General features: G+C 33.2%; 1 protein-coding gene across 1 annotated transcript in view; it reads right to left on the reverse strand.

The window, feature by feature from the left end:
• Positions 1-26203, reverse strand: part of LOC308635076 (A-kinase anchor protein 9-like) — a 114551-nt gene that overhangs the window by 76703 nt on the left and 11645 nt on the right. The window contains exons 4-10 of the mRNA XM_081269332.1: positions 25262-25315; positions 24711-24884; positions 23615-23770; positions 22673-22849; positions 11652-14006; positions 3789-4002; positions 1909-2071 (exon numbers count right to left, since the gene is read on the reverse strand). Of these exons, the coding sequence (XP_081125458.1) occupies positions 1909-2071; positions 3789-4002; positions 11652-14006; positions 22673-22849; positions 23615-23770; positions 24711-24884; positions 25262-25315 (3293 nt within the window). The remainder of the gene's footprint in view (positions 1-1908; positions 2072-3788; positions 4003-11651; positions 14007-22672; positions 22850-23614; positions 23771-24710; positions 24885-25261; positions 25316-26203) is intronic.

A 26203-nucleotide genomic window follows, 5' to 3' on the forward strand; every position in this document is an offset into this window, starting at 1 on the left:
AAAAAGTTTGTAAATTCTCACTTGCATTAAAAACCTGTTTTAACATATATGTCTATATAAATAGGAAAATGTCTGAAAGAATACATATCAAAAGTAAGAGTGATTGTTTATATTGGAAATTAAGTGTGGCAATAGTAAAGAGAAGATTCTTAACTTACAGTTAGTTTAATTTTAACTTACAATTAGTTTAATTTTAATTTTATCTACCCACATATCTTTTGGTATGTATGTCTGAATTCTGTATTGTTATATAAGCATTCAATACTTTGTAAAAATGTTTTCTTAAAATGTCTAATCTTATACAATAAGGTAAGATTAGTATTTAGGAATCATGTGGATTTAGAATATATCAGTGACTTAAATAGACAAAGATAAGCTTAAATTCCTAGGCTGGGGTTGCGGCTCAGTGGTAAAGTACTTGCCTAGCGTGTATGAGGCACTGGGTTCAATTCTTAGCACTGCATGTAAATAAATAAATAAAATGACAACTAATAAAAATATTTTTTAAAAAGGCTTAAATTCTTTAATTGAAGACAAACAAAATGAAACAATACTTCCTCTAAATTTATATACATTTGGATATATAAAGTGCATACATACATTATTTATATATACACATACATGCGCACACACAGTGATTATAATGTATGTGTACATATAAAACAAATAATTTTAAGAAAAAATGAAGTAGAAAAGTAAGACACAGACTCTTTGGGGACAATTTCAATTTATGTAAGAACATGACATCTAAGTAAAGATCCAAAAGGAGATGAGGGTGTGGGCATACAAATACCTGGAGAATAATCATTCTAGGTAGAAGAAAAAGCCAATGAATCCCTAAAGCAGAAGCGTACTGATATGTGATATATTTGAGGATCACAGTGGGGTTGTATGAGGTTTTTTTTAATCTTTTAAAATTGTTTTTAGTTGTCAATGGACCTTTACTTTGTTTATTTATATGTGGTGCTGAGAATCAAACCCAGGGCCTCACACAAGCCAGGCAAGGGCTTTACCGCTGAGCTCCAACCCCAACCCCATAGGATTATATGGTTTGAGAATAGTAAGTGATAAGAAAGACAGTAGGAAATGAAAGTCAAAGATGTCATGGTCCTCAGGACCTAGCGAGACTGTAAAGAGCAGAAGAGGATTAGAGTAACATGATGTAACTGAAATTATAAAAGCAAAGGTTCTGGCGCTTGTGTTGACTATATAGAGAACAGACTGTAAACAGAAGTTGAGTAATCCAGGTGAAACACACAACAATGGCAGGGACCAGTGGAGCAGTAAGGAGTGGCACAGTTTTGATGTACTTTGAAGGTTAAAAAAAAAAGATTTTTTTCATAGAATGGCAGAGAGTTATGACAGAAAGGAGTCATGATGGATGAAGATGGCTACAGAAGGAGCAAATTTTAGAAGATCCTGATCCAAGAAAACATAAATAGTGGTAATTCAAAATCATTTCTTCTCTCCTCATAGATCAGGGTTCTATTTGGGACATGATGAATTTGAGCAATTAGACAATCAAATGGAGTATGTTCAAGTCATTGTGGAATGATCATACTTAGACTATTTAAGTATTCACCACATCAACATATCAAAGCCTAGGCATAGAATAAACAAGTAAATGTCTACTACCTGACTTGTTTTAATTCAGAAAATAGATTAATAATAACATCTTTATAAGAGTATAAGTAAAATTCCTATAATAAAATGTATTTGGTTTATACCAACATTTATTTCACACATTTCAAAGATACAGAATTATCTCCTGCTCTTATTTCTCAAAAATGTTACATCCTATCTCTTTGTTAAAGTTATATTTTATTCTTAAAATAACCATTCCAGATGATACTATCATTGTTACTAAGCTACAAATACCGCTGAATGAAGTTTTAAGTAAATAGATACCTTGGGTCCACCCTGGCCTCACTAATGGCTTGAAGCTTCTCCTGTAGAGAATAAATTTCTGCCCTATGATTTTCTTTAGTTTCTTTCAATTGTTGGCGCAAAAAGCATATGAAGTTTTCTAATTCTTGAATTTGTTCTTCAAGTTGTTTAATTTTTTTGGTATCTTACAGAGAAGATAACAGGAAGAGAAGACAATACACATTTCAATACAAACTTCTCAGTGAAATAACAATCATTTTATTTCAATGTATAAAAATATTTATTCTTTGAAAAATGTTTTGAGTGAAACTCAGGTTTTAATTTGACTCATTCTGACTGATGAAAACAAGAAAACAGTGTGATTCAATATCATTTCTCCTATCCTTATGGTATAGTATCTCTAAATTCAACAATTTTATATCATTAAAACAATTCAGAAACATGAAACAAAAGAGGTGTTGAAAAGGGACCAGAGGAGAGTAGTTCATACCTTTCACTTTCCTCTTTTATTTTTATTTCTAAAAAATGCTGATAGTTAATCACTAAACTAACTTTTTTGCCAATTAAATGAACCATTAGTTAACATGAAATTTGGGAAATAGTGGACAGACTACCTCAAGAAGATATCAATTAAAAAAAATACAAACTTAAAATATTACTATATTCAAAGAACCCCTGAAGTGAAAAAGCATGGTATTATCTGATATGCTTGAAATTCTATTCTGTTCACCAAAGCAATTCCAATAATAAAACTCATTCCTAAAAGCAAAAGTAAAGGCCTAGAGATACCTTGAACACAAGAAGTCTAGTTAACTAGCCAAATATTCATGAAAGAAAAACATTAACTGTGACTAATTGTTTATGGTTCATTGTATGGTCCCTTAACATTGTTGCTTTCCATTATGCCATCTTGGTCTTTTAACTCACTCTCTAGTTTCCCAGGATAACTCATTCTTGTCCTTGACCTCTTGTCCTTGACATTCATGCTGATTATAAATCTTTGCCTCATACTTAAAATTTTTCTCCCAGGTTTCAGACTTCTATTTTCAACTAACTCCTATATATTTTTTCAAAGTCAGTAAGTATTCTATTCTTAACTCAATATATTTAAAACTGAATTTATTATTTTTTTCACAAATTGGTTCCTTTTTATGACTAGAACCATACTCTAGTTTCTTAAGCTAGAAACTTGGGTATCATCCTTAATTTCTGCTAACATTAACGACAAACTAAAACCTAACTCTAAGTGTTGAACTTAACTTTCTATCATACTCAATTCAATCTGGCTGGTCTTCCCATCAATAATTTCATCCTTTCCAACTGATCTTAATGATATCACCTTAAAATAAAAATCTTATTGTTACTCCCACTATTTAAAATCCTGCTGTAGGTCTTATCACCAATAGCATAAAACATAAACATGTTTCATCAGGGTACATAAAACCTTTCCTGATCAAGCTCCTTCCAATCCAGTTTTTTCTAGCTAACACGACCTGAACTCCCAGTTCTCCCAAATGGATGCAATCTTAGATAGAGCTCAATGCTTAAGACTCCATAGCCTTCCCCAAATTTCCAACCTAATTACTCTTGTCCATACCCTCATCCTACTCATTTCCCCAGGAAAGACAAGACTCTTTTTTCTCCCTCCGTTCATTATATTTCAGAAATTTTCAGTTTATTTTATATATGCTTTCCCAATAGATTATGATTTCCTATGGGGAAATGACTCAGTAATTTTAGTTTTCTCTAGCACTTGAATGAATATCCAATGATTATATGAACAAATAAGACTAGGGCTTAGATACACAAGTCACCTTCCCCTGTGAGTTCTAAGGACAGAATTATGAAATGGTGGACTCTAAGTGATGCTTCATGGTAATTATAAGTCAGAAATTATTTACCTGTTTCTTGTGTTTTTACATTCTGTAGTTCTAACTGGTATATTTTCTGAAGTTCGTTGATCTTTTCCTCTTGAGTAGAAATAAGCTCCTCTTTAAGACTGCAAACAGCTTCATCTTCTTCATTTTCCATATATTCACGAACCTGATCCACGTGAGCTGAATAAACCAGTGGAAGGCATATGCGCTGAGCTTCCATCTGTAGCCTTAAATCATTCTGAAAGTGAATATATATTAGAAAAATTTAAAATAATTTACTATAAAATAATTTACTTTTTGCATATACTAAAACAAGAGGAGAAATAAATTATAGTTTAAAACTTCATAAGAGAACCAATGACATTTTTTTCTTCATTCTTCATTCAGTTATACTGAGCTACTTCTTTTTTCAAGGAGAGTAGTATCATTACCTCAATTTTATAGCAAATTTTGATATTTGGTATAGCTTATAATTTGTCCATATTGGAGAGTCTTTATTCTGACTGTCTGGGACTGCTCCCTACAGGAACAAGTTGTCTCTGCAGGAAACAGCCTAGAGCCTCAACATTTTAGGATATTTAAAGGCGAAAACCACATCCAGATTGACTTGGCAACCAGCAAGCAAGCAAGCAAGAAGTAGTACAGAAGCTGAATAAAGCCATTAGCGAAACAATGCAATGTCTTAATCAAATTTTCATCTCATTCATTTCTCCTGGGATTTTTTCATAATCATAATCAAAAGAGAAATGGATCAAAGTGACCCTAGTTGAATACAAATTAAAGAATGGCTACTAACATCTAATCAATTATTCCCCAATAAGGTACACTGCCCAAGGAAAATGGGAACCAAAGAGAACAATTTTACATTGTGTAAGAACTGCTATTCTGTATTGCAAATAGGCTATGCTAGGCAATTAGTAATGTGGTACAGTGATGGGGCTTTCCTATGGGAGAAGCACTTCTTATGTAATATGGAGTCTCAGGGTAAAATGAAATCTGTTTGGTCATTGCTTATATAGCCTGGCCTATAACATTCCCCACTGGTTTTATGGAACTAGTCAAATCATTAATTAATCATCATTGGTTTACAGCTACTGTAGTGAGTATGGAGGACCATCAGTTTTACAGAATGTATTTTTTGTTTTATACATCTTATTAAATAAACAGTTAAAGATGCAGGGTCCAATTAAAAACCCTAAGAGGACTATCAGCAATGGATCGGCTACAGCTGTGTAAGAGTAGTTAGCCAAGGAGACCAGGAGAACAAATTTTCATACCAATTTCTCTCATGTTGTCTTGATTCTTCCTTATCTTTCATTTTTATTTTCAAATAACATTTTATTTTCATGGCACTGGGAATTGAACCCAGGGGTGCTCTCTACCAGTGAGCTACATTTCCAGCCCTTTTTTTCAATATTTTCATTTTTATGTGGTGCTGAGGATCGAACCCAGTGCTTCACATATGTGAGGCAAGCGCTCTGCCACTGATCCACAATCCCAACTCCAGCCCTTTTTGAGGCAAGGTCTCAATAAGTTGCCAAGGTTGGTCTTGAACTTAGAATCCTCCTCTGCCTTAGCCTCCCAAACAGCTGGAATTACAGGCATGCACCACCATGCCTGGATTTAAAATACTATTTTAAATATGGAAAAAATGCAAGCAATAAACTCAAAACCCAAATTAACAAGTACTATAATATTTTGTCTATTTTTTTCATTCCCTATACTCCCTATACACTTCTATGTTCTCATCACTCCTTCCTCACAGCAACCATAATCATAATTTGCTACAAATCCAGTCCAATTCTTACATTATCACTTCTCATTACAATACATTTTGCATTCTCAATGCACTGTATATTTTGTATTTTTATGGATTTACACAAATAATATTAATTTTACAAATTTATTTTCTTATTCAATATGTCTCTGGTATTATTCCATGTAGGTAACAGGGGGTTTAATGTCCAGTACCACAAACAAACAAACAAACAAACAAACAAAAAGTTAGCAGCATGTAGGCAACAGGTTAATTCATTTTAACTGTGGTATTATGACTATACCAAAATTTGTCCATTTCCTTTCAAGAGATAAATTGGTTTATTCCTAATTTTTGGATATTTAAAAAAATACTGCTGTTAAATTCTTACACATGCCCTTAGATAAATGCGCTAATTTCTTTCTAATTAGTGGTTCTCAAATGTAACATGCATCAGAATCACTTGGAATGCTTATTAAAACAGGTTACTTTAGGAACCTATCCCCATCCGCACGGTTTCTGATTCAGGAGAGGTCAAAGAGCTTTGAATTCTAACCCGTTACCAAGTAATGCTGTGCTTCTGGTCAGGAACCACACTTTGAGAACTACTTAGAAATATAGTGCATTTTTAACTGTGCTAGATTTGATCAAATTATTTTTATATGACAGTACTAATTTACAATGCTTCCAGAAGGTTGAGTACTTATATACTCACATCCTTACCATTCTTTATATCAGACTAACTTCACCAACCTAATGGGTATAAAATGTTATTTTATTTTTACACTGAATAGTAAGGTTGAAAGAATATTTTCATGTTTATTAGATACTTTGATTTCCTATTCAGGCACATGTCTTTCACATCTTTTGCCCATTATTATTTTATTTTTGGACCTCTTGTTACATTAATTGTTCTTTCTATATTCTTGATAGCTTTTGTTTGCAACTTACATACATGGCAAATATCTAGTCCCAGTCCTCAAATCTGTTTTATATTATTGTTTTTAAAAGATACAATAAAAATTTTAAATCTTTTCCCATGCTTTGTCTTTATTAAAAGTCTTTCCCTATCTTAAGATTCTATTTTCTTCTTATGTGTACATTTTTAACCAACCTGATTTTTTTTCCCTAAAGCAACAAGGATCTAATTCCCTAACTTCTAACCTCTAGTATCAAAAGTCAATTGTGCTCAAACAATTTTGTTTTTTTTTCCTCCCAAACAATTTTGAATACTCTAAGCTTCTTCTGCTAATTTGGTTTATTTTTTGATTTCCTTTGTCTCTGCTCAAATATTATCTCACCAAAGTAGTCTTCCTTGACCTACCCTATGCAAAAAAAGCCCTACACTTAGGGATCTTATTCTTCTTATCATACTGTAATTTTATTCATAGCACTTAAGACCACCAGAAATATTTGTCTGTATTTTCTAATGTTCATCTAAACCCTAAAAAGTAAACTTTATTCTTCCTTGACCATTTTTATTCACTGTTAAATTATGAATGACTTGAACAGTGCCTGGAATGTAGTAGAGATTCACTAAGTGATTCATTGATTTGTAGGGCCTTCTTGCCACATACTAAATTTTTACAAGATACAGATCTGTTCTGGGCTTTTCATTATATTCCACTGATCTACTTAACCATCCTGGCATCAAACCATATTGTTTATAATGATTTTGTAATAAGTTTTGATAACAAATACATACTTTTAGGATTGTCTTGAGTATTCTTGGCTATTTACTCTTCTATATCAATTTTAGAATCAGTGGTCCACATTCATTAAGAAATCTTATTGTAATTTTGACTAGAACTATTAATTAGGAGAGAACTGATATTTTTCTTTGTATCTTTCCATTATGGATATGATATGTATTAGCACACAGTCAGGTCTTTGTGTCCTTCAATATTTTATAATTTTCTTAACAAAAACTCAAAACATCTTATCTTGGGTTTAAAGTTTTGCCTGATCTGTTCATATTTTTTCTCATTTCCTATTCTTGTCATATTGCAAGAACTGGAGAAGCATTCACTAAGAACTACAAAACCATGTTGCAATAGTAATGTTGACAATGGGTATGTATCCTAGTCCTATGCTTGATTCTAATGGAAATGCTTCTAAATTTCACCATCAGAAATATAATCTGTCAACATTTTGATGAAAATCAGCATCATGACTAGAAAATTTCCCTGCTATTCCTGATTTCCTAAAGCTTTTTTTTTTAACTTATAAATGGGTTGTCAAATTTTTTATGAATTTTTTTCTGATTATGTACTAAAATAATCATGGATTTTGTCTTGCTACATAAAAATGTAGAGATTACAGTCACAGATATTTTTTCAAATGTTTAACTATTTGTCCACTCTTAATATAACTTGTTAATATTTTATTTGGGATTTCTGCAACCACACTTACAAGTTAGATTACTCTACAATTTTATTTTCTTTACAATTTCTATCAGGACTTCATATTAAGATTGGCCTTCTAAGGTGAACCGGGTGGTTTTTCTTTCTTCAGTTTTTCTTCTTTCCTTTCTTCTTCCATTCTCTCTTTAATCCTATTTTAGTGGACAATTACACTTTTGTTCTTGGAGAGTTAATAAGAATCACTTGTAAAATGGTCTTAAGTCTAGAATTTTGGTTTGAGATGAGGCAAAAGGGAAAATTTCTGACCACTACTTCAAACTCTTTAATGATTCCTGACTTATTCATTTCTATTTAATGGTCATTTGAACTTATTCATTTCTATTTGCATTAGTTCTGGTAATTTATATTCTTCCAGAACACCATCTAGAGTTTGCTTATATTTTCAAATCTATTGGCAGAGATTATTTGTAGCATTATTTATGACTTTTAAAATTTCTTGTGGCACCTGTACTTATATCCTTATTTCATTCTCGATTTTGCTTATGTGTTTTCCCCTTGGTCATATTTTTGGAGATCTAATACCTGTAAATAATCTTTTCAAATAATAAACCTCCAAAATTCTTGAAAAATTTTCCCACTTGTTTATTACAAGTTCCCTTATTTTTGCTCTTTATTTCCTTCCTTCTATTTCCTTTGAATGTAGATATTCTTGACACTTTTCTATGCTGTTGAATACTTAACTCATTTCAATATCTCATTTATTAAATTGATAATATTTAAACCTAAAAATTATTTTTCACATATCATGTTACATACATTCTACTTTTAAAAAAAAATATTCATGGCTCTACTTGTGCATTTACTCTTCCAGCTGAACTATAAACCAATTAAGTCAAATTTCCGTAACTTTTTAAGTTTGATAAATCTAGAGATAACTGACATTCTATAATATAAAAAATTGCCCACTCAGAAATGAGACTTTTCATTTATTCAAATATTTTTCATTAAAGTATTCTAATTTTATTTGTATTGGTCTTACATATTTTTGGCTAATTTTGACATTTATTTCACATTAGGTTTTTTGGTTTATTTGCTTAGATTTTTTTTCTCAATTTCTTAATTACACCTGTGAATTATCTATTTCTATTTATGCCATGTATCTTTTTATCTTTGGAATGGTTAGGGCTTATAGAACAATGCTAAATAGCAAGCGACAAAAGCTATTCTGATTTTCATTCTAACATGAAGGCCTATCCTGATTCACTGCTGATTCTTGATAAAACGGCTTTATTTCCCCTATTCACCCCTCATCTGTCCATTCGTAAAACATTATTAACTGCTGATCATGTGCAAAACATTATTCTAGGTACTAGGGATATAGCAGCTGTCTATATAGCCTATATAGTAGTGTCTCTTCACTCACAGAACTGATATTATGGTTCCTCTTGAGGTTTCTAAGCTCCAGTATATGTTTCTAAGCTCTAGTATCTCTTCCAATACCAATAATTACCTCCAATTTTAAACACACACACTTGAATTTATGGCTTCTCTCAGCATCAATAATTAGCCAATATCTATAATGTTCCTGCCACTCCTTATTTCTTGCACCCCAATGTTGAAAAGATTCTCTGATAATCTGGAATTATACTCCAAAACTATTCATTTCTTTCTTTTCAGTTAAAAAATTATTTTTTTCTTTTTCTTTTTTGGTACCGGGGATTGAACTCAGGGCACTTGATCACTGAACCACATCTCATCCTTATTTTGTATTTTATTTAGAGAGAGGGTCTCACTGAGTTGCTTACCGCCTCACTGTTGCTGAGGCTGGCTTTGAACTCACTAGCCTCCTGCCTCAGCCTCCCTCAGCTGGGATTACAGGCATTTGCCACTGCAGCTGGCCAGTTAAAAATTCTTAACAGCCACATTTATTTTGGTTTCAGTGAGATATATCTGCTCTAATTACTAAGTTTAATACTGAGAGTAGGAGTATTTTGTTGCCTCTGCAGTATTTCAGACAAGTAAACAGTATCACTATGTAAGTCACCGCTCAATTTCTTCTGTGAGCTTCCCTCCACCTGCATACATACCTTACTCCCCTCTGTATCAATGATGGAGTTTATTTTAGTAATGATAAATGGGAGCAATGTACAGACTTGCTTTTCTTCACTTTGTTTAGTTAATTTCAAGGAGAGAGTATCTAAATACCATTGCAAGTATCTTCAATACAGAAACAAAATTCCTATTAAGAAAATTTCACCAATTTGACAAATGTGCTTCAAATTCAGGTCTTCTTTGAATAATGCTTTTTAATAAAATTTAAATTATGTCTGACATTTTTTAGGAGTAATCACCACCATTTATAGTTTTAAAAACAATTTGCAATATTCATCATAGCAATAGTAGTTAAGCAATTTGAATTTCTTGGCTCTATTCAAGTTATTAAAAACGTAAAGTATGACCACATTTGATAAGATCATCAACATAAACATGTCAGTAGAAATAAAAACAGAAAACTTTCCGATGACTTCCTATTGTACTTAGGGATAAAAATCTAAACTTACAAAGTCTATAAGGCTCCCTATGATTGAGTTTCTTCCTTCTTCAAACTCTTCTCAAACTCAACTACATAGGCCTTCAATTCGGTTCCTCAAACTTACTCATGGTACAACTACTCTAATTTCCATAATGCAGCCTCCTCCCTCTCATTCGAATCTCAGTTCAATGTTAATTCCTCCAAGCTCCAGACCACCACCCACCTCCACCCATCATTCTCAATTTCTTTTGTGAGCTTCCCTGTTTTATTTTATCACAATACCCTATTTTATTTCTTCATAGACTGTAACAATATTTCTGTCTTATTTTCTAATTTATTACCTGTCTTCCTCACTGAAATATATACTCCTTAACTTCTTCTCTGTTTCAACACTAAACTCTTATATCTGCAAAAGATATTTATTACCTAAGTTTTAGAAACACATAAGTTTATTTAGCAGGCTACAGTTGTGGCTCAGTGGTAGAGAGCTTGCCTAGCATGTGTGAAGCACTGGGTTAAATCCTCAGCACCATATTATAAATAAATAAAATAAAGGTAAAATGTCCATCTATAGCTAAAAGATGTTTTTAATTATAAAAAGTTTATTTAGCATTATCATACTGAAGATACACATCAGACTTTTCTGTTATTTCTAATATCAATAGCTGACATAAAAGGAAATAACCTATTATTTTATGTGTTCTATTTCTTTAGCTGTACAGAGAATTAATACTATTTTTTCCTCCTCAGGTATAAGACTCAAAAAACTCTAGGACTTAAGTGTTTTTCTTGCACAAAGGAAAAAGAATTTGTAACTATTGAACAACTGCATAAGGTTCTAAAACACTCAAGAGTTTGTTTACAATTGTGGAACCTTGAAAAAGACCAGTATGAAATAAAAACTCTAAAAGTCTTTGAAATTGCAACAAAATACTAAGTTATAAAATCAATAACTTTTGTAAAGTTGAGATTCTAAACAATATTATTTAAAGTATTGTCTTTACAAAGAAAATATTGCTTTACTTCCTGAGCAGAATATGTAATAGATTAGCTAAAAGAAAAACAGTGTTTAAGAAAAAATAGGAAAATTAAATGATAAATGATAGATCCAAATGAGAATTACATGATTCACTTTCATTCTGTTTTATGAATTTGTTTTAAGAAGGTGAAAACTCTTTTTAGCACGAAATGTACATTTTCACTGTGCTATACCATATGTAAATAAGTAAACATACCTGTTCTGATATAAGTACATAAAGTTCCTGAAGGAGTTTATCGTTTTCACTTGATTGATCTGTCCCAGGTGAGGATTCATTTGTTACTGATGGTGAAAATAACTGTTCTTGCTTGCTTTCTCTTCTAATAGCCACATTTTCAAAAGAAATTTTCTCTTCCACTACTGTTTTTGCTTCTTCTCCAAAATATTCACCTACATTAGATAATGATCCTTGAGAATCCTTGCTTATAATAGTTACTATTCCATCTTGTAAAGAACTTAAATGAACATCACACATGTTTACATTTTCTGCTCTATGATGGTTAATTAGGAGTTCTAGCTCTTGACATCTCAATAGAATTTTCTCTTTTTCTTGCTTTAAAGATTTGACTTCTTCACTGAGAAAATTAACCTCACCATGTTTCTGTTTTAATTGTTCAGAGAGATCAGACAGTTTCTCTGACAATTCTAGCTTTTCTCGCTTGGTTACCTCAAGTTTTTCCATAAGTTCTGTTGTATCTTTCTCAACAACTTCACAGATTTCTAATGGCTCTGCGACAAAAGCTTTGTCAGTATCAAGCATGGCACTTTTCAACTTGATTATAGCTGGATTTATTCTTTGTAAATGAAGCTCTTCATTTAGTGCTTTAAGTTTACTTTTATACTCTAATTCTTGTTTGTTTTTACTATCTTCTAAATCATCTTTTACCTTGAGAAGGCAAATATACTCCTCCTGTAACTCTTGATAGTTAACTTCAAAATTTTTTTCAGCAAATGAAAATGTACTTCTTTGCTTCTCAATTTCTTCATTTAGCTGAATGCACTGTTGCTTGAGGGCCTCATTCTCTTTTGTAAGCATTTCCATTTCTTTTTGCCAGCTACAATCTTTGGATATGGACTTGCTGGAGTCAATGAAAATCAATTTTTCTTCTTGTTCAGCAGGAACATAAATTTTCAACATGTCCTCAATAGCTTTTTTCTCATTTTTAAGAATGTTATTTTTTGTTTCAAGTTGTGAAAACTTTTCTTTAAGGTCATCCTCTTTTTCCTTTATTTGTTTCTCCAATAATTCAATTTTAAGTTGTAATTCCTGAACTTCTTGTTCAAGTGTAACTTTTTCTTTTTTTTCTCGTCTTAATATTTCGATTTCCTCTTGGAGTTCATGCATTTGAAGGGTCATTTCTTCTGATTTTGAATCCATGATGGACTTCTGTAAATCTTTCAGTTTTGAAATTTCCAAAACCAACTGATTCTGCTTAGTTATCAAATTATCTTTTTCAAATTGCATTGTTTCTATCTTTTGTCTCATTTCATTTTGTAAGCCATCTATCTGCTGTTTATAGTGAATGCCTAAGCTATCTTTAAGTTTTTCAATATTTATTCGATGTTCAACTTCTAAATCTTCTTTTAGTTTCGAAAGTTCTTCTTCATGACTAAATAGGAGCTGTGTTCTCAGCCTCTCTAATTCAGCTTCTTGTGATTCAGCCATTCTGTCTAATACAGCATTTTTTTCTTTTTCCAACATTTCAAGTTTTATCTTGTAATTTGTAACTTCTGCTTCATGTTTTAACTCTAGTTCTTTCCTAGATTCAGATGCCAGAACAATCTCAGCTTTTAAAGCTTCCACTGTACTAAGGGACTTATGTGCTTCATTCAGTTGACTTTCTTGTTCAGCTATTATCATTCTAGCTCTCTGAATTTGGTCCCTTAAAAAGTTCAATTCTTCCAAAAGGTCATCAAGTTGTCTCTGCAGAGTAGATTTTTCTCCTGAAACTATTCCTAGTTCTTCTTGGAGTTTTTCCTTTTGAGCGTTAGTATCTTGTAATTTCATATTCAGTTCATTTATTGCCACGTTCATTAACTTTATTTGATCTTCATTAATTGTAATATTTAAATGTGATTTTAAAACACTCTCAATTTCTTCCTTATGTTGTGCTTTAAGTTCCTCTATCTGTGACATGTGTTGCTTTATTAACTCTTGTTTCATCTGTACTATCTGTTGCCCATACATTTCATCCATCTCTGCTCGGAGTTGTTCTAATCTTTTCTGCATTTCTTGTTCCACCATTCTCTGTACCACATCAGATTCAAACTGGCATTCTGAGTAATGATATCTTTTCTGAAGGTCTTCAGCTGTACCCTGTTTTATTTCTTCAGAACACTGTCTTTCTTTTTGCTTAGAATTAGCCAGCTCTAATTTCATACTTGCAATTTGTTCTTGTAATTCTCTTATTAATTTTTCAGTGGCTGTGACTTGATCTTTTAGCTCAAGATTCTTTTTTTCTTCTTCTATTAGTCTTATATTTAATGCCTGGATGATTGCCTCCTTTTCCTGTAATTCTTTTTTATTTGACTTTTCTACTTCATCTTGTTCCTTTAGAAAGAAAAGAAAATGAAAATATAAGAATGACATTTTTAGCTTCTGGCAACTTCTTATGGGTGTCTCCTTTTTATATAATTCTATAAAAAGCAACTGTTGGGCCTGCCCCCCCATTTTTCCCAGTACAAGGAGACCTAGGACTTATCTACCTGACAGTACATATGAGCAAACAATATAACAGTTTTACCCTTCTTGGGAAGAAATTTCTCTTATATTGTGCTGTGATTAAATATTTAAATTTAAAAATGCAATCTAATTTGCCTAGCATGTGTAAGGCCTTGGGTTTGATCTCTAGCACCACGAAAAAAGCAAAACAAAACAAAAACCAGTCTGACTAAAATATCTATATAAACCATCACATTTTCATTTTTCTTATTAACTGGTCAACATTCTAAATATTAAGTATTTCTGATGGCTAGTTATAGTACTACATACTCTCTAGACACTCTCAGAAGACACAAAAAAATAAAAACCGGTCCTCCCCTGGATTCTCAGAAGAAACAAAAATAAATAAATAAATACCGGTCCTCCCCTGGATTCTAATGATTTGAAGGTATTTCATGGACAAGTGCTATAAAATGAGAAAAACAACAAGAACTAAAGTGGATTCTTTTAAGTCTTCCTTAACTTCATTCCTGGGGTTTTAAGTGAATCAGAAATTTAGGGATATGCAATGCTTAAGTGACTAAACATCAAGTGACACCTAAGACCACTACTGTATATTTACGGCATACCAACTTGGGCTTAGACTCACAGTTCAAACAGAAATATAAAAGACCATCAGATAATTTTCCCCAGTTCCTATCTGGGGACTCAATTTTGGAACTGGAGATTAGGCTAAGACAAGACATATTAACGCATATTCATTCAACAGTTAAGAGCTGTATTCCCAAAGCCAAGGAAATAAGTGAAATCTATATAACTGATGAAAATATGGGTAAGGAAGTAAAGTTATCTTAAGGAGACACGAGTCCTTGCCAAACAGGACTTCTAGGCGCCTTGAATGAATGTACTAAGAAAATGTAGGCATTGATCAATTGAGTATAGTTCTTGGAAGAAGACCAACACACTGTCAACCTTTGAGAAGTCTGATCCCTCTCGAAAAGCCATACTTAATGCAGAAAACAATGTTGGGAGGTACAGCAAGGAGCATTTAAGAAGTTTAGTCTACAGACATAAACATTACAACTCTGAGATGGATGTAACAGGTTATCTCAACCTCATGCCACTGAAGATCTGATTCCTCCAACACCCTTTCATCTAATACTTAATAAACAACTTTTAAAATTATTACCTGGCTTTTAAAATTCATCTGTCCATAGAAAGAAAATAAAATCCAATGAGCTTAAAATCTGAAGTTTGTGATAATTATTTCTCATTGTAAATTCACAGTCTTATATTTAGACTTAAACATTAACCTCTTGAACTAATTCACCTCTGATATAGCTCAAGAAAAAAAAAAAAGACTTCTGAGCCTAACAAATAAAGGCCAAATTTTGCACTACATAAACCAAGGTTATCTTGTGCAGCCTCTTGAGTGAGACTATGAGCTGTTGTCTTAGTGTCACATATTCCTTTTCCAATTACATCATATGTTATTACCAAGTGCTGAGCCTTCTTAATTTCTACACTAGAATGCAACATTAGTAAATTAGTTTAATCTGTTAATCCTGGTATTTCTATCTGTACAATAAAGATAAACTTCCTCTATTTCCCAGAATGTGTTTGAGGCTAAAATAAAATAATTAAGGTATTTTATTTTTACTGAACTTTATACAAATATATTCATATACTAGAAATAAATTTATAAATCATTTGGAACCTATATAAAATGTAAAATCAGGACTGGGGCTGGGTCACAGAGGTAGAGTGTTTGCCTTACACGCGTGAGGCACTGGGTTCAATTCTCAGCACCACATAAAAATAAATGAATACATAAAGATATCGTGTCCATCTACAACTAAAAAAATTTTTTAAAAAGTAAAATCAGTTCATGATGGTCAATTTTAGCTAAACTGTTAAATAATAACTAGTTTTGAAAAATGTTAACACTGATATAAAAATCTGCTATAATTTTATTTCCTGATTTTCTATAAGATAAAAGGAACACTCCTCATAAAAGAAAATAACTTAATTCAACACTGTCCAACACCTAATATGATTAATAAATAACTAACCATAATTCTTCATTCAACTATTAAACACCACAAGTTCACAGTTTTCTTTGTTTAGCTTTTTTCAAATTACATGGTTTTAAATGACTTGTTCTATGTTACAAAACTGACAGCCCTTCAGTCAAGGATGCAATCCTCTATTTTTAGAACTACACCTGAAAGAGTGGGGAATAATATACTTCCTGTTTGTGACTATTATAACACAGGAGGTTTGGAGAATTAGGATAATGAGCCTTTGACCATCAATATAGTTACTTCATCTGCTCTGACAGAACTACTTGTCAAAGGGATTCAATTTTTTGAAAACTGAGAAATTAAAATATAATAAGAAGAACAATAAAAGTATTGTTGCTAACATTCAAATAAACAGTTTATTTTCATTACTAAAATGAATTACATAAATTTTAGATAATATGAAATTATACTGCCTAGTGACAATAAGAGATAATAAAATCCTAGATCCGGGCACTTTCAACCTAGGCCTCGATTATCTTTCTACTCTTACCCTCCAGAAAGACACTTCCAAAGCCTACTGCTTTCTAAGTAAATTATTTTTTGCTCCCTATACATTTTCAACATTTCAGCCTGGGTCTTTATGCCCACTCCACACCCCGCAAAGAATATCCTGTCTACCTCTATTTGTTATGAATTCATAAACAATTATCTTGATTACCAAATAGGTATTGAATAGCTATTATGTTCCATATATTATACCAATTTATGGGTAAACAAAATATAAATACCACTTTATTCCAATTTATAGATCTATCTCAAATATTACCTCCCTGCTGATGTCTACCCTGAATCTTTTCCTCATAAAGCAGACCTAGTCAAAACAATCATAACACTTGTTACCTGCACTTATTTTTTATTTTGTGGTAACTTGTGTACATGCCACACCTCTCCATGGGTTCAGTGAAGAAAGGGGACATCTTAAGGTTCATCATATATCTTTTGCAAGGGTTACTACAGAATAGATATTCTGTAAACACTTGCATAATCTTTAAATTACCTTAGTTGAAAAGCATGCCCTTCTCATAATTTTAATTTGTACATTTCCTATTTTTCAAAGAGGAGTCTCTGGAGTCAGATAACTGAGCTTTGAAATCTGGCTCTATCAATACATCACTTCTGCACCTGGATTATTTCCTTCATCTTGCGTTGTCTTGGTACCATCATTTGTAAAATGTAAATGATAAAGGTACCCTTATCTCATAGGGTTGTAGTGATGATTCAATGCATTAATATGTGTAAGAGGCTTTGAATACTGCCTGTTATAGAGTAAGTACTTAATAAGTGCTAGTTAATGCTTTTGTTATCCAAACAATATTCTTGCCTTGGTAATTTCTCAACTTTCTGTAGAATCTTCTATGTTTATAAAATATGCTGTATTATATGTATTCTGCATCTTCATTATTCACAGATTCTGTATTTGCCTACTTGCTCAAATTTATTTGAAACCCACAAATCCATAACAATGGTGCTTTCATAGACATTTGTAGACACGCACAGAGTGATGGCAAGAAATTTGAGTTACTGTAAAATGATGTTCAGCTATATTCAAATGATATGATCACACTATATGATCACACTGCCTTGTTTCAACTCTCATAGAGAAAAAAAGAGGACAGAGATGGCAAGGATCAGAATGCAGTGTAGTGCAAGGAGCTCAAAATCTCAACTCTGGCACCTGTTAATGGGGCAGCTTCAGGCAAATCACATCTAAACTTCAACTTCTCAAAAAAACAAACAAACAAAAAAATAGAATCTACTAGCATGAATTGTTTTTAAGATTAAAGATTACAACATGGCGGCGGGCGCGGAGACATCAAGTCTCTGACCTCTTCAGCTGCGTGGGCATAGGGAGTCGTAAACCGTCTAAATGCTGTTTGCTCAGGATCACTAGGCAATGCTGAGCTGATGTGGATCTGGGGCGAACAGTCTGGGCCTCTCAGAACACACACTGAGCCTGGATCGCCTGTGTCTCGCAGACAAACAACTGTGACTCAGCACTAAATGATCCCGCTGAAACAACTGTCGGCCCTTCTGAACCTGCGGAGGTTAATACCAACCGAGCCTTCATAGGCAGTGGCCACAGGATTGAGACGGGGCTTGGGAGAGCCAGTCAGGACCCACCTGTTGCATTGGTCACCCGGCAAAGGGAACGAACAGTTGGCATTTGCATGGGATACCACCATGGCAGAGAACTGACGTCACCAGAATGCGGTGGAGGAGATAACTCCATTGAAACCGGCGGCTACAGGTGTGTAACCCCCAGCCCACACTCTCCACACAGTGGGGAAACCTTAAGGGCCCCTCCCAGCTCTCCCGTGAGCACGATAGTCAGACCAAGGGAATCAAGAGTGGCGCAGGACCCAGGGCAAGGAACCCCCGGCTACCGCTCCCACCAGTGCTGACAACTGAGGTCTTTTGCACCAGCTACCGGGGAAATCAATGATAAAAGAAGGAAGGAAAAATCCTACATCACATGGAAAATGAACAAAATGTTACTGAATGATCAATGGGTTACAGAAGACATAAAGGAGGAAATCAAAAAATCCTTAAAGATAAATGAAAATACAGACACAACATATCGGAATCTATGGGAAACAATGAAAGCAGTTTTAAGAGGGAAATTCATCGCCTGGTGGTCATTCCTCAAAAAAAAAAAAAAAAAAAAGGAAAAACCAACAAATAAATGAGCTCACACTTCATCTCAAAGCCCTAGAAAAGGAAGAGTAAAACAACAGCAAATGTAGCAGAAGGCAAGAAATAATTAAAATCGGAGCGGAAATCAACAATATTGAAACAAAAGAAACTATTGAAAAACTGACAAAACTAAAAGTTGGTTCTTTGAAAAAATAAATAAGATCAACAGACCCTTAGCCATCCTAATGAAGAGAAGAATAGAGAGAACTCAAATTACTAACATACGGGATGAGAAAGGCAATATCACAACAGACACTACAGAAATACAGAAGATAATTAGGAATTATTTTGAAAACCTATATTCCAATAAAATAGAAGATAGAGAAGACATCGATAAATTTCTTAAGTCATATGATTTGCCCAGACTGAGCCAGGAGGATACACACAATTTGAACAGACCAATATCAATGGAAGAAATAGAAGAAGCAATCGAAAGACTACCAACCAAGAAAAGCCCAGGACCGGATGGGTATACAGCGGAGTTTTACAAAACCTTTAAAGAAGAATTAATACCAATATTTTTCAAGTTATTTCAGGAAATAGAAAAAGAGGGAGCTCTTCCAAACTCATTCAATGAGGCCAACATCACCCTGATTCCGAAACCAAAGACACCTCAAAGAAAGAAAACTACAGACCAATATCTCTAATGAACCTAGATGCAAAAATCCTCAATAAAATTCTGGCGAATCGGATACAAAAACACATCAAAAAAATTGTGCACCATGATCAAGTAGGATTCATCCCTGGGATGAATGGTTTAATATACGGAAATCAATAAATATTATTCACCACATCAATAGACTTAAAGATAAGAACCATATGATCATCTCAATAGACGCAGAAAAAGCATTCGACAAAGTACAGCATCCCATTATGTTCAAAACATTAGAAAAACTAGGGATGATAACAGGAACTTACCTCAACATTGTAAAAGCTATCTATGCTAAGCCTCAGGCTAGCATCATTCTGAATGGAGAAAAATTGAAGGCATTCCCTCTAAAATCTGGAACAAGACAGGGATGCCCTCTATCACCACTTCTATTCAATATAGTTCTCGAAACACTGGCCAGAGCAATTAGACGAAAGAAACTAAAGGCATAAAAACAGGAAAAGAAGAACTTAAATTATCACTATTTGCGGATGACATGATTCTATACCTAGAAGACCCAAAAAGGTCTACAAAAAACTACTAGAACTAATAAATGAATTCAGCAAAGTGGCAGGATATAAAATCAACACGCATAAATCAAAGGCATTTCTGTATATCAGCGACAAAACTTCTGAAATGGAAATAAGGAAAAACACCCCATTCACAATATCCTCAAAAAAAATAAAATACTTGCGAATCAACCTAACAAAAGAGGTGAAAGATTTATACAATGAAAACTATAGAACCCTAAAGAGAGAAATAGAAGAAGATCTTAGAAGATGGAAAAATATACCCTGTTCATGGATAGGCAGAACTAACATCATCAAAATGGCGATATTACCAAAAGTTTTCTATAGGTTTAATGCAATGCCAATCAAAATCCCAATGACATTTCTTGTAGAAATAGATAAAGCAATCATGAAATTCATATGGAAAAATAAAAGACCCAGAATAGCAAAAGCAACTCTAAGCAGGAAGTGTGAATCAGGTGGCATAGCGATACCAGATTTCAAACTATACTACAGAGCAATAGTAACAAAAACAGCATGGTACTGGTACCAAAACAGGCGGGTGGACCAATGGTACAGAATAGAGGACACAGAGACTAATCCACAAAGTTACAACTATCTTATATTTGATAAAGGGGCTAAAAGCATGCAATGGAGGAAGGATAGCATCTTCAACAAATGGTGCTGGGAAAACTGGAAATCCATATGCAACAAAATGAAACTGAATCCCCTTCTCTCACCATGCACAAAAGTTAACTCAAAATGGATCAAGGAGTTTGATATCAAATCAGAGACTCTGCGTATGATAGAAGAAAAAGTTGGCTCCGATCTACATATTGTGGGGTCGGGCTCAAAATTCCTTAATAGGACGCCCATAGCACAAGAGTTAATAACAAGAATCAACAAATGGGACTTACTTAAACTAAAAAGTTTTTTTTCTCAGCAAGAGAAACAATAAGAGAGGTAAATAGGGAGCCTACATCTTGGGAACAAATTTTTACTCCTCACACTTCAGATAGAGCCCTAATATCCAGAGTATACAAAGAACTCAAAAAATTAAACAGTAAGATAACAAATAACCCAATCAACAAATGGGCCAAGGACCTGAACTTCTCAGAGGAGGACATACAATCAATCAACAAGTACATGAAAAAATGCTCACCATCGCTAGCAGTCAGAGAAATGCAAATCAAAACCACCCTAAGATACCATCTCACTCCAGTAAGATTGGCAGCCATTATGAAGTCAAACAACAACAAGTGCTGGCAAGGATGTGGGGAAAGGGTACTCTTGTACATTGCTGGTGCGACTGCAAATTGGTGTGGCCAATTTGGAAAGCAGTATGGAGATTCCTGGGAAAGCTGGGAATGGAACCACCATTTGACCCAGCTATTGCCCTTCTCGGACTATTCCCTGAAGACCTTAAAAGAGCGTACTACAGGGATACTGCCACATAGATGTTCATAGTAGCACAATTCACAATAGCAAGACTGTGGAACCAACCCAGATGCCCTTCAATAGATGAATGGATAAAAAAATGTGGCATTTATACACAATGGAGTATTACTCAGCACTAAAAAATGACAAAATCATGGAATTTGCAGGGAAATGGATGGCATTAGAGCAGATTATACTAAGTGAAGCTAGCCAATCCCTAAAAAACAAATGCCAACTGTCTTCTTTGATATAATGAGAGCAACTAAGAACAGAGCAGGGAGGAAGAGCAGGAGGAAAAGATTAACATTAAACAGAGACATGAGGTGGGAGGGAAAAGGAGAGAAAAGGGAAATTGCATGGAAATGGAAGGAGACCCTCATTGTTGTACAAAATTACATATAAGAGGTTGTGAGGGGAATGGGAAAAAAAACAAGGAGAGAAATGAATTACAGTAGATGGGGTAGAGAGAGAAGATGGGAGGGGAGGGGAGCGGGGATAGTAGAGGATAGGAAAGGTAGCAGAATATAACAATTACTAATATGGCATTATGTAAAAATGTGGATGTGTAACCGATGTGATTCTGCAATCTGTATACGGGGTTAAAATGGGAGTTCATAACCCACTTGAATCTAATGTATGAAATGATATGTCAAGAGCTTTGTAATGTTTTGAACAACCAATAAAAAAAATAATTGAAAAAAAAGATTAAAGATTACAATCCATGTGATACATTTCCTACCAGGAGCTCTTATTGACTAAATAATTTCCCCAAACTGGAATATAACTCAAGTGAATAAAAAGAATCAACCACATTTTTTTGTAGTTTAAATTTACAAAATTTCTTTTTCAGAATTTTATAATCATGGCTAAAATAAGAAGAAATACATTTAGTTGGGGGAAAAAGGATAGAAATCCTAGTTATAAAAATAGATTCTCCTGACTTCAGTTTAACATAGGCAGATCACTTTTAAGCAGAGTAATGAGTAGTATCATATTTAAAACTATTACTACGAAATTCTCAATGCTTTTGAAATATATTATTTTATGTACTCAAAGAGTTTGTCTCAATTATGAAATTTTGTGGTGCATATGCATAAAAAAAAGATAAACACCTCCATTAAAAACTTTAAAGTTAATTACAAAGCTGCTACAAGTAGGTTGACTTCCTTAAGATACACATACCATTTCATATACTTTAATTTTCTCTTGTAAGAAATTAATTTGCATTTTGAAGTCTTCCTTCTTTTTTTGATAATCTTCTAATAGATGGTCTTGTTCTTCAAGCTGTTGTTTGGCTTGCAGTAAATCTGCAGCTGTGTTACTGTGAGTGCTGTTTCGTAGAGTTTCACTAGCCTGTAACTTAAAAATAGAAACCTCAAAATATTAAATTTTAAGTGACACTTTATCGTACCCTCAGCCCACAGGGGTTCTCTGGAAAGTATGCTCACTTCATAGGCTTACAATCTCAGTCAACATGTTTCCATGCTGTCAACATGCTGATAGGTAATGTGCACTTTGGGTAATGAGCCAAAGAATTTACCTTTCACATTATAAAGCTGAGAAAATAGGAGAAATAAGACAGGCAGACAGGCAGAGAAAAATGCGGACTGAAAGTTCTTCCTGGATTCCTGATGACTTTTCAAACTCTAGTTCCAATTTCTCTCAGAGTTCCGATTGTATTTCTGCCCTTAAGTTCTATAAACAAGCCTGTATTCTTACCTTAAATTCCTCCCTTTTGTTTAATGCAATTAGATTATAGTTCCAACTAAAGATTAATGGAATATATCCAGTTGTCAGTCTAGTTATAATTGAGAACCTAATTAACATAAAACCATACCAGGGTTGGAAAAAGTAGGGTGTAACTGCAGGTTAATTTCTGCAAAAATACACCTGATAAGACTTTGTAGAATTTTTAAATAGAGACAGGGAAAAGTACAAAGAAAATAACAGCAAGAAACTACCCAAGAAGTATAAATTAAATTCTTGATTAACATAACACTTATTCACTAGTTTTTCCAGTACGAATAAACAAATGGCTTTATAACAGATTTGTTCTAGAAAGTGAAAAAATTTAAAAATTCGTTATAAAAATCGAGTGAGTCTTGTTCTACTTGTAATACTTACTTGTTGGAATTGAATCTGCAATTTTTGACTTTGCTCCGTCAACGCTAAAAATTCTCTCACCGTTTCATCCCTTTCCCTTCTTGCCTGTTGTATATTGGCGGTGAGCTGTGTGATAATAGCATCTCTTTGTTTAACTGCTGCTTCAAATTCTTGTAACTAAAGGAAATCAGAGAAAAGAATTACATTCTAGGCTTATATTTTACATAAAACTGATTATCATTATTACAAGCAACTTTTTAAAAAAATATGAGATTCAAAGCACATTAGTGGAATTCTTACAATTTATATGCTATCTCCCACATTTGAAAGCTATGAGCTTTAAGAAATTTGTTTTACTTCCAAATCAATCTCAAAGAAATTAATGTGCACATGCAAAAAATTTTCACTTGTTCTGGCTTTTCTATATATCTAATTCTAGAAGCAAATGCCTTTATATTGGGGAGCTCCCCCAATCTGTTACCAGGCAACACCACAAACTTGTTTTTGGAGAGGATGAAACTGTCATCCTCATTAATGTCCCATTTTCATCTTGAGTTCATAACTGATTACTTAATACAAGAGATGTCACTCTAACTGCAGAGAATATTTACAGGGACTTGCTGATATTCTTAATGGGTTTAAGTCATCATTTTTTTAAAAAAATGTGATTTATACCACAATTTTCTTTCAGGCTCATTAGAAAAACATCTATCCTGAAATCACTAAAGTTATTTTACTCTATCTTATTAAGTTAAATAAACAAAGTAACATACATGTTACCCCTATTAGTTGAATTCTAGTTGTAAAATGGGATTCTTAATACTATGCGCAAGAACCCCATTTTTCTCATGAATGAGATAATCTTAAGTTAACACCTGTAATTCTCATTAAATACATAAACTATCATTAAAATTTCCTGGAGGGCTGGGAATGTGGCTCAAGTGGTAGTGCCTCGCCTAGCATGCGTGAGGCACTGGGTTCGATTCTCAGCACCACATAAATGTAAAATAAAGATATTGTGTCTACCTAAAAAAAAACTAAAAAATAAATATTTTTTAAAAAATTTCCTTTTTTGTTTTTGTGAGTAGCAAACAAAGGCCACAGAAGGTAAATGTACCTGATGCAATCCTTCAGTCCCATAGGTGGCCCTCATTTCTTCCAGTTCTCTGTTCAGTTCTTCGGGCTCATGTTCAGGTTTCCCAACTAATTCATTTTCTATCAACTCTAGGCGAGTCTCACTATAGTGTGTGCCTTGTTCAGAATAAGAATCAACGACACCAAATTCTTCTTCCTAAATCAACCCAATATTTTTAATAATTCAGTACTAGCAACATTCTTGAGAGAGGAATTCGAATATTGAATTCCATAGCAAAATCCACTTTAAAACATCACTCTTCACTTTGAAGTTCACTTCTATAGCAATCTGGTTTGCTATTAATGTGATATTACCTTAAAAGCACCTAAACAGCATATCTGCAAATTTTGTTCCAATTCCATGTTATAATGAAAATGAGGTAACTTTGTTTTGTTAAGCAGTAAAGAAGATCTAGTAACTTTTAGAAATCACATACAGAAAGAATTACATACAGGAGAAAGCTTGGTTAGTAAGTCAAATGGTTTTAAATAATAAAAAAACATTAGTATCATGAGTAGTTTTATATACTGTACCATTAATAAATTGGTAGGCTTTTCTGTTTTCACCACATTACAGCAATAATTTACCTGTATAAAAAATTTCCTGATATATTATGATAGACCAAATTTTATTTACCTAACAATAATATTTCTACTAACTGTATCTTTTACATCTAGGGAAAATGCCTTAATAGCAAAACAAATATGGTGATTATATTTAACTGAAGTATCTAAGACGCATATCAAATGTCAATCATTCCTCAAACATCTAAGTTCTTACAATGCAAAAGACACTTTCATTTAAGTAACTGAAGTTCTAAGTGCAGTTCCTATTTAGTCTTCAGAAAGATAACTAAAAGCTTCAAGTTACTAGATCTTCTTTTACAAAATGCTTCCTTAAAATTAGCTAAATATATTTTTAAAATTAAGCCCTATTTATTTTCAAAAAAACCATTTACTGGTATAAATATAATTAAAGGCTAGTAAGCAAACCAAGGGAAATAAAGAGGTAAAGAACACTCCCCTAAGAACTTTCCTCTGGAGATAGTACTACTGCTAGTCACTTACATGAATACTTACATCAACAGAAAAAACTTGTTCATGTTTAAGCGTTTCTTCATTGTTTAGAGTTCTCATTATTGTGGATTCAGGCATCACGGCCGATCCAACACCCTGAGAACTATTTATGAACATCTCCTCACTCTTTGATTGATCAATATTCAAGCCATGAACATCATTTTTATTGCTTGAGGTTTTCTTCTTTTTTGGCTTCTTATGAGGGTTTTGTCCATCCAATCGAGCTCTTCTTTCTCGAAACTCGGCAAGCTACAGAAAAAAGTATCATTAACATCAATGATAATTTTTCTTTGGGATCACTTTCTTTAAAAGATCAAACTATCATCAAATTAAAATGATGATAATAATATAGATGACTTCACAGTTTCAGAATAACTATTGGATTGAATATTCGGGTTG

Source organism: Spermophilus citellus (genome assembly GCF_964194105.1).
Source record: "Spermophilus citellus genome assembly, chromosome: 16".
Classification (NCBI taxonomy): domain Eukaryota; kingdom Metazoa; phylum Chordata; class Mammalia; order Rodentia; family Sciuridae; genus Spermophilus; species Spermophilus citellus.